Source organism: Mastigoproctus giganteus, chromosome 6 (genome assembly GCF_048544385.1).
Source record: "Mastigoproctus giganteus isolate SK-2022 chromosome 6, ASM4854438v1, whole genome shotgun sequence".
Taxonomy (NCBI): domain Eukaryota; kingdom Metazoa; phylum Arthropoda; class Arachnida; order Uropygi; family Thelyphonidae; genus Mastigoproctus; species Mastigoproctus giganteus.
In genome coordinates, this window is record NC_143580.1 from 171,270,072 (window position 1) to 171,288,751 (window position 18,680).

An 18,680-nucleotide genomic window follows, 5' to 3' on the forward strand; every position below is an offset into this window, starting at 1 on the left:
AGAATAGTTAGCACAGCTTCACACATTTAAACAGCTCATAATTTTTTGTTGGATCTGTGGGCAATTTGGAATCCCAGCAAATAACGCTGCTGCCAAAAGTACCTCCAGTCCAGTTTCTACCTTCCTTCAAGATACCTTATGTTGATTATAAATCCATTATATAACAGATCTGTAAAAATAAATGGATGCTTATTTGGAAAGAGCAAATGAACAATAAACTACTTGAGAGCAAAACTGAGCCCAACCAATGGTTGTAAAGCCTAAGAAAGAATAGAAACAAAAAGAAGCCATATTTCCCAGATTACGAATTGGTCATACTTATTAACACAGTTACTTGCTCTGAAAGAGAACCCTCTGCACTGTAATAAATGTCAGTCCCTACAAACAATAAACATGTAATCTTAGAGTGTCCACTGTTTTTGTCATGATCAGCTGAGATTACAACACATACTAAGATATTGAGAAGATGTTAATGATCTTTTTATTTTTTCTAAAACTGATCAGCAACTATCAGCTTATCTGAACCCTCATTTCAAATATTATGAATGTGTTCCATTGAAGATTGTAATAGGTGCACTGTGGCTGTAATTGCTGATTTTCCAACAAATCAAACAAACAACAACCATCTTGATCACTGGATGTGACAGATAGGTGTTATAGGTATATTGTGCCGTACCACTCCACAAATTGCAGTGGTATGGCATTGAGGGTAAGTTGCTACAATAGATAAAGGAATGGTTGAGTGGGAGACGACAGAGTGGTAATCAATGGACACTGCTCTTTGTGGACAAATGTTATCAGTGGAGTTCCCCAGGGTTCAGTGCTGGGCCCATTGTTGTTTTGTGTATTCATCTGTGATATTGATGAAGGTATATCAGGCTTAATGTCCAAGTTTGCAGATGATACAAAGGTTGGCAGGGTTGTTAACGACATTAAAGACAGTATGCTATTCCAACTGGATCTAGATAAGTTGGGAAAATGGGCTGAGAAGTGGCAACTGAAGTTTAACATTGACAAATGCAAAGTACTGTATATGGGTAGCAATAACCCAAGAGAAACGTACCAACTCTGTGGTGGTACTACACTCATGGAAGTGGAAAGTGAAAAAGACCCGGGGGTAATTGTGCAGTCAAATATGAAGTTCGCTGAGAAGTGCAGATGGGCTGCCAGGGGCAACTCATGGAGGCTTGTTAATGATATATAGGAATTTTGCTAGCAGAGACAGGGAGGTGATTATCCCATTGTAAAAGGCAATGGTCAGGCCACACCTTGAGTACTGTGTACAGGTCTGGAGGCCTCATTTTAGGAAGGATGTAGAGTTGCTAGAACGAGTACAAAGAAGGGCAACAAAATTGGTGAGGGGAACAAAGAGGTACTCTTACCAAGACAGGCTTAAGTTCTGCAAATTGCAATGCCTGGAGAGTAGGCACATGCGAGGTGATATGATTGAGGTGTATAAGGCCTTAAATGGGTTGAGCAAGCTGAAGAATGATGATGGGATTCTTCCTCTTGCTCAGATTAAGAACCTGAGGGAACATAGATTCAAATTGAGGAAAGGCAATTGTAGAATAGGTTCAGAAATTTGCCTTTAGCCAGTGGGTAGTTGATTGGTGGAACAGACTTCTATCTTTCGTTGTGGAAGTTGATAACCTAAATAAATTTAAGGCTGAGCTGGACAGGCATTTGGAACGAATAGAGGGGTGAAATGGGATGGTTTTATTTATTTTATTTTTTTTTTTGTTGGGCTGATGCTGCATAAGCTTGATTTCATGCATCGTATGCCTCTACTAATTGTTCAGGTCTAGAGACCACACCTAAAAAAAAAGACAGAAGTTCTGTATGAAGGGCGACCAATTAACAACGGGTGCAAATAATGCATATATGAAGAATGACTTAGTGTGGACTGCACAGTTTGACATCTAAAGGGAGATCTGATTGAGTAAAATGAATGAGGAAGATCTGTTTTTACTCACAGTTGAGACATTTGACGATAATTATCAAGGAATAACAGAAGACTGGACTCATGAAATTCTCCTGTGGGCTCAATGAACACTGGAACAAAGTGCCTCCAGTGTAGAAGAGTCTGTGAGCCTGTCTAAATTCAAAAGGGAATTGGATGGTTACCTTGGGGCATCATATAGTATGAATATAGTCCGTTCCGCTATAATGTGCATTTTCCCTAATATAACGCGACTGATATATTAGGGAATGATGCGAGTATAACACGATTTTCGCATTGGCTCATGGACAATTTCGTCTGCGAGTAACACCAGGTGAATGCAAAACCCGGCACCAAGCTGAACGTAGCGACCTGCACAGCAATACATACAAGTTTATGAAGTTAAAAATGTTAAATGTGTGAGAGAAGTATTTTCCATTTGCTGTAGTTTTATTTGTCGGAGACACTGTTGTCATTCGTTGTATTCATAAGATAACAGGTGATATTTTAGGCCGGCATGTTTTCAGGAGGCCACATTTTTCTGTTTGAACAGAAATTTTGAAAGGCATGATAGCGTGAACAGAGGAGCCCATTTCTGGAGGTCACTACCATTAAACAATAAAAACAATTTGCAGTTCCCAGTTTATTGGACATTTCTGTTAGTGCAATGTAATTATAAATGGGTAGTAACATCGATCTTACTGCATTTGTGATAATACCAATAGCTGGAATTCTGTGGGTCTTTATGTTATTATGGTGAAATGTGTTTCCCCTTCACTGAAATCTTCAATCATAGAAAAAACAAATTTTCAGAATCTTCTCTTCATTCCTATTTTTTAAGCTTTATAAACTAGTTTCACTTGTGCAATTTGTGTCTCTCGTGTTCATTGTTATTGAATGCTTATCTTTTTTACTGTTTTAAATTTTTTTTTACAATCCAAAAAAAAATAAATAAAATATCAGTGAACAGAAATATCAATCAAGCAAACTTCATATCTTGTCAAGGCAGAGTGCTATATTATTTATTTTTTAGAAATTTAAGATGTTTATGCCTGTGTTAGCAATTTTATTGGGTTTCTAATTTTTTTAGTGCTGTAGTTTTTTTTACTTACCAGACTGAACTTTTTTTTTTTGAGTGCTCCGCCCCTATCCCTATTTTTCCCAATAAGCCCTGTTGTTTTTAATGCATGAAATACCATAATGCAGAGATTTTTAGGAACACACATACTATTAACACACAATGTTATAGCTGAACTGACTGTACTCTGCTTTGATTATTGTTTTATTTTATTTTATCTTTTGGTGATGCGGGAAAAGTCCACTTTCTTTCATTGTTTGCTCTACTAATACTAAGTAGGTAGCTATAACATAATATAGAGATAACTCATAATTTATGATAATTTTTGGTGTCTCTGTAGCCAGGTGTGCAGGAGCAGCAGTGCGTAGCACACGCTTTGATTAGACTGGGGTTTGAGCCCGTGACCACTAAATATGGAGGATGCGGCAGGGAATGACCACCGCATATTCCCGGAGCAATATGGCCTTAGTCGCTCCTAAAAACCAAATAACAACAACAACAATTTTTGAAGCTGAAACTTTTCGTATAGATAAAAGCTGAAAACTTTCTGATTCAGCAATTTTAATGCATTTCAATACATTATTTAAAATATTTGAAACCCATTTTATTATCTACAGACCATTGCAATTTCATTCTTTTAATTCATTTCAATTTTTTTGAGTTAATTTTGCAGATAGGTTTATTTATGATTTGTGCTTTTCTTGTTTATTTGAGAAGTGAAACAGTTTTGCAGAATGTTTCTTCTGCTTTTGATAGCACTTTTTTTTGTGATTTTCCTAATTACCTTTTTTTCATTAGATAACATGCAGAGCTGATGGCATTATTATCATCAAGATTTTAATTTTTCAGGGAGGCATACCCTGAATGCGTGGTTCAAGATATACAGTTTGCTTATGACGTCAGAAAATTAAGTCAGCTTGATAGGCAGAGGTACTTTTTTTTTTCTCTATTATATATATGTATAATCTCTTTTTATGTAATATTTAAAGCACTGCATTTAAATGCAAAATGCACAATACATTTTGAACATTGGGGAAAAATCTAAATTGATGGCCATACTATGTTCAAAGACCAGAGATAAATTTGATGTAATATTCATTTGTAAAATGGCTGTTAGCCCTGTGCTGGTGGCACCACAAATGACAACATATTTCATTGCACTGAACATTAGTAGAGGCATATGATACAAGAAAGCAAGCTTAAATAGCATCAGCCAAAAAAAAAAAAAAAAAAACCCTTATAATTTCCCATCCATTCACTCCAAATGTTTGTCTAGTTCTGCCTTGAACTTATTTAATTTGTAGAACTCCATGATGACAAATGGATATTTTTTTCCCAACAATCAACCACCCGCTGGCTAAAGGTAAATTTACACACATCTGTTCTACATCTGTCCTTTGTTAATTTGAACTTATGTCCCCGTAGGTTGAATTTATTCCTCAATTTGAATTTATGCTCCCTCAGGTATGTAATCTGAGCAAGAGGAAGAATATCGTCAGCATTGAGCCTGCTCAACCCAGTCAAGGCCTTAGACAGTTTTTAAATTCTGTACAGTGGGATTAACTGATGATGTTACCAGCAAAAAATTCTAAGTGGGAAGTATTCAAGGAATTAGTTGTGGAAGCTACTAAAAGTTTCATACCTATTAAGATATATTGTTAAAGGTTTAGGCCTAAATGGTTGTCAAATAAACTGATGAGACTCGTGGCAGAGAAGAAAAATGCATGGGATGCATATAAATTATCAGGTGACACAGAAGCCTATGGCAGATATAAGCTAGTCTGTAATCAAGTCAAAAAAATTTGTTAGATAGGCGAAGGCAGATTACGAGAAACCTTTGGCAAAGGATGCTAAGAAAAACAGCAAGGATTTCTTTACTTATATAAACTCTAAAAGGAAGGGGATGAATCTGATTGGTCCACTTGATATCAATGGTTTGGCTGTTGATGATCCTGCTTAGATAGCAAACAAACTGAATGAGTATTTTGCATCTACATTCACACATGAGGAGTTATTAAGGTTTGAAAATGCCAGAAGGTTATCAAATTGTAGCAGGGTGCTTAATGATTTTGTAAAAACTGAGAACAAAGTGCAGGAGAAATTGTTGAAGTTAAACATAAGAAAGGCACCTGGGAAGGATGGGATCTATCCAGTTATATTAAAGGAGGCAGCAAAGGAAGTAAGCAAACTCTTAGCCATAATTATGAGAGCATCCTTGGAGTCAGGGGAGCTCTCCATGGACTGGAGATGTGCAAATGTATCCAAATTCACAAAGGAGAGATTGAAGGGTGACACGAGTAATTACAGACCAGTTAGTATAACTTCTGTTCCGAGTAAAATAATCGAGTCACTAGTTAAAGATGCATTGCAGGATCATCTAGACAAGACTGCAGAAATAATTCAGACACAGCATGGGTTTGTTAAGGGAAAGTCTTGTCTTACAAATTTGATTGGATATTATGATGTGGTTGCAGAGGAACTGGATGCAAAAAATAATTTTGATATCATATACTTGGATTTCAGGAAAGCTTTTGACACCGTTGCGCAAGGAAGACTACTGTACAAATTGGAGCAGAATGGTATTAAGGGTAAGTTGCTACAATGGATAAAAGGATGGTTGAGTGGGAGAAGACAGAGGGTGGTAATCAATGGGTGCTACTCTTCGTGGGCTAATGTTATTAGTGGAGTCCCACAGGGTTCAGTGTTGGGTCCACTGTTGTTTTGTATATTTATCAATGATATTGATGAAAGAATATCAGGCTTAGTGGCGAAGTTTGCAGATGATACAAAGGTTGACAGGGTTGTTAATGACAGTAATGGCAGTGTGCTACTGCAACAGGATCTAGAAAATTTGGCAGATTGGCTGAGAAGTGGCAACTGAAGTTTAACATTGACAAATGCAAAGTACTGCATATGGGTAGAAGTAACCCCAGAGAAACGTACCAACTGTATGGTACTACACTTAAGGTGGTAGAAAATGAAAAAGACCTGGGAGTAATTGTGCAGGCAGATATGAAGTTTTCTGAGCAATGCAGACAGGCTGCCAGGGCAGGTCATGGGGTTTTGTCAATGATATACAGGAATTTTTCTAGCAGGGAAAAGGAGGTGATTGTCTCTCTGTATAAGGCAATGGTCAGGCCATGCCTTGAGTACTGCATACAGGTATGGAGGCCTCATTTTAGGAAGGATGTAGATTTGCTTGAGCATGTACAGAGAATGGCAACAAGATTGGTGAGGGGAATGAAGGGATCCTCTAGACCAAGATAGGCTTAAGTTCTGCAAATTGCAGCGGCTGGAGACTAGGCACCTGCAAGGTGATCTGATTGAGGTGTATAAGGCCTTGAATGGGTTGAGCCCGCTGAATTTTGATGGAATTGTTCAGATTGCGAACCTAAGAGGGCATAAATTCAAATTGAGGAAAGACAGATGTACGGAAATTTGCCTGTAGCCAGCGGGTGGTTAATTGCTGGAACAAACTTCTATCTGTCGTTGTGGAAGTTGATAGGTTAAATAAATTTAAGAAGGAACTGGACAAACATTTAGAGGGGATTGTTTTGTAAATTTTTTTTTTTTTTTTTTGTCTGATGCTGCATAAGCTCATACAATTTCTTTCTTGCATGACACGCCACTACTACTACTAGAACTCAATCAGATTACCTCACAGGTGCCTAGTCTCCAGATGATGCAATTTGCAGAACTAAAACTTTTCTTGGTGAGAGTACCCCTTTGTTTCCCTCACCAATCTTGTTGCCCTCCTCTATACTCGTTCTAGCAACTCTACATCCTTCCTCATGGTGTATTGTCAATGATATATAGGAATTTTTCTAGCAGTGATAAGGAGGTGATTATTCCCTTGTATAAGGCAATGGTCAGGCCACACTTAGAGTACTGTATACAGGTCTGGAGGCCTCATTTCAAGAAGGATGTAGAGCTGCTGGAACGAGTACAGAGAAGGGCAACAAGATTAGTGAATGGAACAAAGGGGTGCCCTTACGAAGAAAGGCTTAAGTTTTGCAAATTACAGTGTCTGGAGACTAGGCACCAGCGAGGTGATCTGATAGAGGTGTGTAAAGCATTGAATGGTTTGAGCATGCTCAATGCTGATGGGATTCTTCCTCTCGCTCAGAATAATCACCTGAGAGGGCATAAATTCAAATTGAGGAAAGACAGATGTAGGATAGACGTGCGGAAATTTGCCTTTAGCCAGCGAGTGGTTGGTTGATGGAACAGACTTCCATCCCTTGTTGTGGAAGTTGATAGCCTAAATAAGTTTAAGGCTCAGCTCGACAGGTATTTTGAACGAACAGAGGGGTGAAGTGGAAGTGGTTTTTTTTTGGCTGATGCTGCATAAGCTTGCTTTCTTGCATCAAATGCCTCTACTAATGCTAATGCTAAAAATGCTAAAATGAGGCCTTCAGACCTGTATGCTGGTACTCAAGGTGCAGCCTGATCATCTTATACAAAGGGATAATCACCTCCTTATTCCTACTAGCAAAATTCCTGTATATCCTTGACAAGACCCCATGACCTGATCTGACAGCCTGTCTGCACTGCTCAGAAAACTTCATATCTGACTGCACAATTACCCCCAGATCTTTTTCATTCTCTACTACCCTGAGTATAGCACAACACAATTTGTACATTTCTTTGGGGTTACTTCTGCCCATATGCAGTATTTTGCATTTGTCAATGTTAAGCTTCAGTTGCCACACATGCAACAGGATCTAGAAAACTTGGGCTCATCTACCCAACTTTTCTAGATCCTGTTGCAGTAGCATATTGTCATTAATAATCCTGCCAACCTTTGTATCTCCTGCAAACTTGGACATTAAGCATGATATACCTTCAATATTATTTATAAATATACAAAACAACAATAGGCCCAAAACTGAATCCTGGGGTATTCAAATAATACCATTACTCCATAAAGAGCAGTGTCCAATTATTTACTATTCTCTGTAATTGATTCACAGATTAATAAATTAACAGTACCTGCAGGCAAAGGTGAAAGTAATTCTTGCACTGCTTCTATTGGAATGAGCAGTAGCCTTGAAAGCAAGATGCAGGCAACTTCAAGAACTGCTGAGGTCATCATGGAACAAGTAAATACACGGGCTGTATTAGGGTAAGATTAAGAACAGGTGCATTTATACTTGTATATACAACATTGCTTGGGGGTAGTAGTAAATAAATTTGATGAATTTGAGGTGCTGGTCAAGATATCAAAGGCAGATATTGTTGGGATATTAGAGATGTGGTATCACACAGATATAAGCAATGTAGAATTGCCAGTGTATACAGAAAGGGTAGAAAGGGTGTGACATAACACTGGGAAAGGAAAAAAAGAATAGGAGTGTGTTATAAGCTTAATGACCCAGATGAGTACATTGAACAATTGTACAGAGAAATAGAGTGGGCTAGTAAATCAGAATGTCTTATTATGGGGGATTTTAACTTCTGTATATTTACTGGAACTTGTGGGATGGTCACTCGCACACTACCAAGATTTTTTGGATTTATTGGATGATTATTTTCTACAGCAGCATGTTCGAGAAGCAACCACAGGGAGTAATACTCTTAATTTGATTACCAACAGTAATTATTCATGCATTAAGAATCTGCAGATGAAGGAAACACTAGGTGGCAGTGATCACACTATAGTTATGTGGGATTTACTTTAAGATGTAACTATGATCAAGGGCAAAGGAAAGGGTTTTTACTTCATAAATGTGACTATCATGGTCTCAGACAGTTTTTAAATTCTATACAGTGGGACCAACTGATGATGTTACCAACAGCAAATTCTAAATGAAAAGCATTCAAGGAGGTAATCTTGAAAGCTAATAGGCTTTTTGTTTCAACTGAACAATATTTCTTGAACAGAAATACTGTTCAAAGTTTAAGCCTGAACGGATGTCAGATGAACTAATGAGACTTGTGGCAGAGAAGAAAAAAAAGCGCGTGTTACTCTGTATGCATGAAAGATGTTTTATGTGAAAACATCTTTGAACATCTAATCATATACTACTATATAGTATATGGTTGTAGTCAGTGCTTTTTTTTTGGGATGGTAGGCAATGGTTAATACTTTATTAACAGTGCCGTGTGACATTTGGATGCAATGCACTTCAAAATTTGTAATTTTCCGTAAATGTTTTTCACATGTTTACTTACTATTCAAATAAGCTTAAAATGGTTTAACTAAATTTGCATTTTTTACTCTCTGTTGTTAAGATTTTTTTCTATATAAAACTGTATAACCATTTTTATAATTCTAAATTACTCAGTCGGACCGCTGTTTAATTATTTTGAATTCCCCTTGGAAGTTACATTTAAAATAGTTTCCGTTGAGCGAAGAAAAGTTTCATATAGCGAACGGATTAGGAGAGAATTAACTCGGAACGCCCTGTTTGCTTTTCTGGCCTTCAGGCAATTTAGGCAATTAGTGCTGCTGCACGAATTAAGAGAGCCAAAGGGATTAGCATTCTACAACTTAGTGGTACTTGGTAAAACATATCCGACCACCTGTCCCACATATGGAGAAGTCGCATTGGTCAAGAGTGAGAAGATCAAGGTGTATTCCCAAAGGGCTCTGGCCCACCTTCTACTGCAGTGGTGTCCAACCTTTTCCCGTACAGGGGCCATATTCAAAAAAATTCAAAGTTACATTTCTTTAGTGTGTTACATTTTCAATATTTTGTTGCATGTAAAAGTAAAATTGAAAATATTCAAAAATTTTATTAAGTACAATACACAATTACATTTACTGAACAAAACATTTAATTAGAAAATGTTTTTGATTATTAACAAAATTTAAAATGCTGTTTTAGTTCACTTTCCTTGCAGGCTGTAGGTTGGACACCACTATGAATCAACTGTAAGTGCTCCAGTTCGAGAATTAGAAAACTGATTTTCTTTTACTGTGACAAGTAATCATCTGTTGTTTTGTGGAAGTGCATTATCCATGGGTGCCTCCGTAGCCAGGTGGGAAGGAGCAGCAGCAGTGCATAGCACATGCTTCTTGATTATACCGGGGTTTGAGCCCGTCACTACCAAATACGGAGGATGCAGAAAGGTCAAGGAATGCTTGTTATTTAGTTTTTAGGAGTATTAGCAACTAAGGCCATAATTCTCCGGGAATATGCGGTGGTCATTCCCGGTCAGGGAATGACCACCGCATATTCCCGGAGCAATATGGCCTTAGTTGCTAATGCTCCTAAAAACAAAATAACAAACAAAACAACAAACAGCGTTATCCACATTTTTCCGTAAATTTTCTCTATCTCTGTTTACATTCTCACAGCACCTGAATATCCAAACGACACCAATATTTTGGACAGTTTCAAAAAAAGAAAAAAGAAAAGAAAAAATTCAAATTTAAGAACTAGTGACAATACTGATGACGAGAGGACAACGAAGGTATTAATCCTTATAAATATGAATTGTTGGCATTTGGTAAAAATGAAGTTAGAAAATTGTCAATTACAGTTAAATGAAATTCGTGGATTTCAGGGATACCTAATTGGTAAGAAGGTTTTGGAAAAATTGAAGCATTTGATGAACGCTCTGAGTACAATACCAAATGAGCGAATGTGAGTGAGGACAAATGAATCTGATCGCCAGCCTGACCAGCGCTTTGTTGATGACAAAAGCAGTTTCTTCACTACTGTTTCTTAAAACTGTAGGCCCACCACTGACCCGCTTTGATCCAGCAAAATATGTCGATTCGTGGCTGCTTCGGAAACGTCATTTAGCAACCAACACACAAAGAGGAGGAAAAGTCGGCATAGCGTGTTGGATGAGAACTTAATAAAAATTTGGAATATTCTACAAAGACTTGATTATGAAATTATTTTTACTTATTTTACTCACAGTTTACTTATTTTTTTATATACTTGAATAATAAATTTATGCATAATAAACTGTGCTAATATACTTAATTTGTTGTTCTTATTCTAAAAACATTACTACTAAAGTAACAATATCAGGGGGAAAAAATTTAGAGTACTTTTCATATTGGTCCTGGGTGCCAAGCGATTGTGATCGAGCGTTTTCTCTGTGCATAAAGAGTGATTATCTAAAAGTGATTTATAGTTCTTTTAAATTCCTGTCCTTAAGAAATTTTTATTTTTTTAATATCAGCTTCTGTTACAAAAGTACTTGTACAGAGCAAGAAAGAAAAGCTACCTTTCTTTATTTTTCATATTTCTATTACTAACACTTACTACTTTACGCTTGGTCACACCAGCACTGCTCCTGCCTCCCCGTGGCGGGGCCAGAAACCTTGGCAGAAAAGCTAATCTGCCAAGGGCAAAAAGGAGCAAGCATGGATCAAAATGTGTTTCCGCCTCTAGAGCCGACAAGCTCTCGGCCAGAGTTAGACATTGAGCATAACATATCGCAACCCAAGAGGTTGAAAACCACTTCTTCAGTGACAGATTGTCCTGCATTTCTTATAATGCACTCTCTTGCAGATCAGCCTCTCAGTAAGCTCTCTCCGTTCCTTATCCAGAAACATCTGGAAAGTCTGGCGGGATCTCCTAAGACAGTCAAGAGACTGCAATCAGGCGTCCTTCTAGTGGAAACAATGAACCGTAAACATTCAGAGAAACTGCTAAAACTTACAAGCTTTGCTGGAATTCCAGTAAAAGTTTCTCCCCATGTACCCTAAATACATCTAAGGGTGTTACATCCAGCTGGGATCTATTGAATTCACAGAGGAGGAGATAACACAAGAGCTTCAAGATCAAAGTGTCATTGCTTTGAAAAGAATTATGGTTAAAAGAGAAAATAGACTCACAACTACAATGAATATTATCCTAACCTATAACATGTCAAATCTACCACTATCGATAAAAGCAGGCTATCAACTTTGTCGCATTAGACCATATATTCCTAACCCATTGAGATGTTTTAAGTGCCAGAAGTATGGCCACTCTCAAACGGCATGCAGAGGAAACCAAGTTTGTCCTAATTGTGGGGCCTCTGACCACACCCAAAGTGACTTGACCCAACTGTAAAGGAAACCATCCTGCTTATTCAAGAACATTTTCTACCACCTACTTAAGGTGGTAGAAAATGAAAAAGACCTGGGAGTAATTGTGCAGTCAGATGTGAAGTTTTCTGAGCAATGCAGACAGGCTGCCAGGGCAGGTCATGGGGTTTTGTCAATGATATACAGTAATTTTTCTAGCAGGGAAAAGGAGGTGATTGTCCCTCTGTATAAGGCAATGGTCAGGCCACACCTTGAGTACTGCATACAGGTCTGGAGGCCTCATTTTAGGAAGGATGTAGATTTGCTTGAGCGTGTACAGAGAAGGGCAACAAGATTGGTGAGGGGAATGAAGGGATCCTCTTACCAAGAGAGGGGCTAAGTTCTGCAAATTGCAGTGGCTGGAGACTAGGCACCTGCGCAGTGATCTGATTGAGGTATATAAGGCCTTTAATGGGTTGAGCAAGCTGAATTCTGATGGGATCCTTCCACTTGTTCAGATTACGAACCTAAGGGAAGGGGGCATAAATTCAAATTAAGAAAAGACAGATGTTGAATAGATGTGCAGAATTTGCCTTTAGCCAGCGGGTGGTTAATTGCTGAAACAAACTTCCATCTGTCATTGTGGAAGTTGATAGGTTAAATAAATTTAAGGAGGAACTGGACAGGCATTTGGAGGGAATTGTGTGATTTTTTTTTTTTTGGCTGATGCTGCATAAGCTCATACACATGCTTTCTTGCATCACATGCCACTACTACTACACTGAGTGGACAGAAATCATGGGATACCTACCTAGTTACAGGTAGGCCCACCTTTTGTCCAGATAAGGGCAGTCACGTGGCAAGGCATTGAGTCCACTTGTTCTACAAAACCATTCTACAGGTATTTCCATGCTTGCTACACTGCTGTCCATAATTCCATTGCATTCCTGGGTGGAGGATCTGAAGCTTGAATGGACCTTTCCACAGCATCCCAAAGGTGCGTCACACAGTTCATGTTTGGGGAAAGGGGCGGCCATTGGTGGTAAAATCTGCAGAATGCTCTTTGAACCATATTCTAGTCATCGCGACTGTGTGGGGAAGTGCACTGTAATGCTGGAAGAATCAATTGCTCTGTGGGTGCACAATGTTGCTGAAGGGATGCAGATGGTCTGCAAGGATGGACATGTAACCTGGACTGTTCAGAGATGCGTATAGACGTACCAGAGGTTCCAATGTGTGTGCCAGTTGAACACTCCCCCAGACCATTACTGACCATCCACTTGCTTGAATAGTTCCTTGTTGACATGACGGGTACATAGTTTCATGCGGTTTCTGCCAGTTATGCACCCTCCTGTCTGCTCGAAATAACTGGAAACAGGACTCATTGGATCAGGAAACCTGTCTCCAATCATCCAATGTCCAGTGCCGATGTTCTTTTGCCTAGTTGAGGCATAGAGTTCTGTGTCGTGGTGTTAGCAATGGAACTCTGGTTGGTCGGCAGCTCCCCTGACCTATTGCAGATAATGATCGCCTGATGGTCTTGGTGGAGATGTTTCTGGCACCTTCCTCGTTGAAGTCAGCAGTGATTTGTGCCGCTGTCCTTTCCAGTTGGCTGAAACAATGTGAGATAGATGTAGACTGCCACGTTCATCCATCAATTTTCTCCACCCACAGTGCTGCCCACGATGAGATGTTATTCCAGAAATGGCATATTCCAGATACTGTCAAACGGGGATAGTGCAATTTCTGTACCACCTCCGCAACAGAGTGATCCCTGTGTCGGGCACCCACCATTATCCCTTTTTCAAAGTTGGTTTACTTGTGACGTTTATCCATACTGACATTGAATTACCATCTACGTGAATGCAGTGTACCTATTTACCTGTCAAGTGGTGGGTTCATCCACTAGCGAGAGGGTGACAACGTCATGTTGCCCAGGAACCAGGTATCCCATGAATTCTGTCCTTTTTGTGTAAACCTCAATACTTGTAAATCGAATTTATGACCCCTGTTCTGGAATTCTTTATAACAGGAATTCCACCTTCATTATTTTACTAATCCCTCTCAAAGCCTTGTAAACCTCAGTCAGGTCACCTCTGAGATGCCTGATTGCGAAGCTCTGTAGTCCACATATTTGGAGTCTTTCCTCATACAGTCATCCTTCTGCTGATCTCACCATTCGAGTTGCCCATCTTTGGACCCTTTCAAGAAGCTCAATGTCTCGTTTCAGATTAGTGCTCCATATTTGAGCATAATATTCCAAATGTGGTCTTACAGTTGCCTTCTACAGTGTGATTATGACCTCTGTATCTGTACAGGATAATGACTTCCCTATCCCTACAGGATATATCATCAATAGTACACCATATGATTTCCTGTTTGCCTGTTTACACTGTTCAGACAACTTCATATCTGCCATGTTGAAACTCTTAGATCCCTTTCCAGCTTCACTGTTTTTAATTCAACCCCACAAAGTGTGTAATTTATTGGTTGCTATTCCCCAAGTGTAAGTAAGACCTTGCCTTTAGCAGCATTAAAATATAATTGCCACTTCTGACCATCTTTGTAGTTTGTTCAAGTCATCCTGAATGAGTGCTGCTGGCACTGATCATTAACGATTCTGCCAATCTTTACATCACGTGAATTTTGGCATCATGCCTTCTATCTCTTCGTCGATCTCATTGATGAAAATGAGAAACAATGGTGGTCTAAGAACTGATACTTGAAGGAACCCACTTCAGATGTAATGCCAATCTGAAAAATATCTATTAATCGAAACGCTCTGCCTTCTGCCCTGCAGCTATCCAGCAATCCATCTTAGAATCTTACCAGTAATCCCAACCTGTTCAAACTTATACAGTAACCTATCATGAGGGAAGAAGTCAAATGCTTTGCTAAAATCCAAATAAACTATATCGAAATTATTCCCTTAATCCAGCTCATGAGTAGCTGTGTCAAGATAGCCTACTAAGTTAGTTAAGCTTGATTTACCCTTAATGAAGCCATGTTTTGTGTCCTTCAGAATGCCATATCTATCTAAATTATCCTGCCTTGCACTCTTAATCATTGCATCTAAGAATTTTGCTACCACTGAAGTCAAACTGGTCTGCAGTTTTAACAATGGTCTCGCATTCAATTTTGCCGACTTTTCAAGTGAAAATTCTTTAGGCGTGCCCCAGGTAGTTTTCACATGGGAGTGACTTGCAACCGTGGATTGACAAAAATCATCACGAAAATGCGACACAAAATGATTCCTTGCCTCCACCATTGTACCACTCTGTACCGGGCATGAGCTATGCAGTGCTGTACATAGCAGCAACCGATGATATAATCAGTACCCCCTACAGTGTGGCCACGGTATAACTCACATATGTGTTGCATTTACTTTTTAAATTGCCATAACTCAGCTTCTAGCAGTCCGATTTTAAAAATTTTAAATACCAAAATATTTCTTTCATCATTCTCTACCATATTTCATAAGAAATTTTGATGAAAAAAATTTATAATTCAACATGCTGAAGATGTTGAATTATAATTTTTCAAAGCCATTTCAAAAGATTCTAAAGAAGTTCCACTTAACTTCTGCTATGCATACTTCTCAGCACACACAAAAAAAATTTTTTTTTCCCTTCTTTTGTTTACAACTAGGAAAATACATTTCTTTCGTGATAAAATTTTAATATTGCGAATAAAAAATAACATAAAATTTTTCCCATAACACAAATAACAAAAAAACTATCAAAACATTCTAGAATATAAAATAAATATTACTTAAAAAAAAAAAAACTATTCTAGAAAAGGTACAAAAAATCACAGATTACATGAAAAAAATTATTACAAAAATATTCAAGAAAAATTTATTATAAATTGCCATATAGAATGTACTTCTCTATTAATATTTGTCTATATTCTGCTTTGCTCAATAGCTCAATAGCAATTATGGAGGAACAATTTGACGTAACGATCCAGGTCAAATTGAAATAATGGTCTTCCATTTATATTTATGGTCATCATATCTGCAATGTGTTTAATTGTCAAAAATGTTTTCTTGTTATTGTTACAATAAAATTTTTTAATTTAAAAGGGAATTTCACTCAATTTTAAAGATGAACCTACTTTGACAAAATCTCTTAAAATCGTTAATTTTTATTTCATATTTTATTAGAAAACTTAAATTTCTTATTCGTTTTTCATCCTCTTGCCATGGAGATGAAAGTTCTTCCATATTCCATGCTTCCGAGTAGCAATATGGTTAAAAAAATGTTTAAAATTTCTTTCAGTTCCTCATCCGAAGAATATCCATTAATCATCGTTAATGATATCATTATTTTCTTTCTTTAATTTAAAATTACTCTGTTGCATTAATAACCTGTCCTTTAAGGATAAAACAATGCAGTTTAATAATTTGTCACGAGGTAATTTTTTAAATGTTCTTTCTTTCGATTTTGATTCCTTCAAATTCTTTCGACTTCAACATGCTCTCAATTTTAACTTCATAATTTCCTTCAGAATTTTTAAACTTTTCAATAGCATTGATAGTTCAAATAATTAATTTATCTTCTTTTACTATAGTGATGCTGCAACTTTGTATAGCTTCTGAAAGGTAAGAGAGTTCCTGCATGATGTCGATCATTAGTGCTAAATCCTTAAGAAATTCCAGATTAATAATCGTCAGTCGGTTTAATAATCCTGAATATTTAACTTCTGATTCAAAATGTTTGCACAAAGCGGGATAATTCCTCCAAACCGCAGTTACCATCTGAAAGCTACAAGCTGCCCATCGTGGTCCCATCACACGACCAATTTTTATAATTCCACATCAAGTTCTTTAGCAATCATCCTCAAACCTGCTGGTTTTTTGGAGAATGGTGATATAATGCATATGTTTTATCTAGAAACATTTCAAAATGATTCACTTCTTTTATATTTTTTATAGAATCATCTAATGCTAATTTCAAATGAAGAGCCAGGCAATGCCAAATAATGATGTTTGGAAATAGTTGGAAGTCTGGTTGAAACACTGGACTTTTCCCCCATCTTTACAGTAGCACCATCAGAACAAAATCCAATAAGATATTCTTTTAAATATTTTTTGGAAAAACCATACCTATTTAGAGCTGTAATTATGCTAACAGGTATGCATTCAGTGGTTGTCTGTTCTAGTTCAATAAGATCTATAAAAATCATACATGGCTCAGCAAGTTCAACACGTAGGTAAAGAATTCAGACACTTTGTTTGGATAATGTTTTCAACACATCAATTATTATGCAGATTTTGGCATTCTTTTCTATTATTTTAGTAAAGATTTCTTTTTTATTTCTTTTGAAATACGTTCGGTGAATCTAATTCCTGAAAATCGTGAATTCAACGAAACTCCTATATCAACACCATTTTTACTATAATTTAAATTCAGCTGGTAACTCAGACATTGACCAATTTCTTTTTGAGGCTGTACATGGAATTAAAAATTTTGACAGTTGTTTAAATTTCTTTATCATTTAGTTTGTCAATGCTTGGAAGTGAATGCCTTTGTGATTCTTCATTTGTTTTTAAGAATTTTTTATGTGCCACTGACTCATTGTGAATGGGTAGTTTTTTGTGTAAAGATGCCCGTCTACTAGCTTTATTCTTTCCATTCAGGTCTACCTTAATTTCCATCCATATTTTTGAACCATGACAATGTTTTTCTTGTTCAACACCTAAGATTTTATATTTAACACAAACAGAACAACCTAATTTTCTATTTTGGATTTATAGCCATTTGTATAGCTTTTGACATTGTTCAGCATGGAAGACTACTATACAAATTGGAGCAGAATGATGGTATTAAGGGTAAACTGCTACAATGGATAAAAGGGTAGTTGAGTGGTAAAATACAGAGGGTGGTAATCAATGGACGTTGCTCTTCGTGGACTAATGTTATTAGTAGAGTCCCACAGGGTTTCAATTTCGGGCCCACTGTTGTGTATATTTATCAATGATATTGATAAAGGTATATCAGGCTTAGTGTCGAAGTTTGCAGATGGTACAAAGGTTGGCAGGGTTTTTAATGACAGTGTGCTACTGCAACAGGATCTAGAAAATTTGACAGATTGGCTGAGAAGTGGCAACTGAAGTTTAACATTGACAAATGCAAAGTACTGCATATGGGTAGAAGTAACCCAAGAGGAACGTACCAACTGTGTGGTACTACACTTAAGGTGGTAGAAAATGAAAAAGACTTGGGAGTAATTGTGCATTCGGATATGAAGTTGTCTGAGCAATGCAGACAGGATGCAAGAGAAGGTCATGGGGTTTTGTCAATGATATACAGGAATGTTGCTAGCAGGGAAAACGCAGTGATTATCCCTTTGTATGAATCAGTGGTTAGGCCATGCTTTTAGTACTGCGTACAGGTCTGGAGGCCTCATTTCAGGAAGGATGTAGATTTGTTTGAACGTGTACAGAGAAGTGGCAACAAAAAAGATTGGGTAGGGGAATGAAGGGATCCTCTTACCAAGAGAGACTTAATGCAAGTCTCCCAGTTACAAGTCTCCAGCTGCTGCAAATTGCAGTGGCTGGAGACTTGTAACTGGGAGGTGAACTGATTGAGGTGTATAAGGCCTTAAATGGGTTGAGCATGCTGAATTTTGATGGGATTCTTCCACTTGCTTCCACTTTTTCTTACTATTGAATACACCATGAATTG

General features: G+C 37.6%; 1 protein-coding gene across 2 annotated transcripts in view; it reads left to right on the forward strand.

Annotated features, from left to right (window-relative positions):
• The window catches only part of Tmem63 (transmembrane protein 63), a 440,514-nt gene that overhangs the window by 135,480 nt on the left and 286,354 nt on the right, over positions 1–18,680 (forward strand). For both annotated transcript variants that reach the window (XM_090375486.1, XM_090375485.1), the window contains exon 10: positions 3,867–3,947. In XM_090375486.1, coding sequence (XP_090231612.1) covers positions 3,867–3,947 — 81 coding nt within the window. The remainder of the gene's footprint in view (positions 1–3,866; positions 3,948–18,680) is intronic.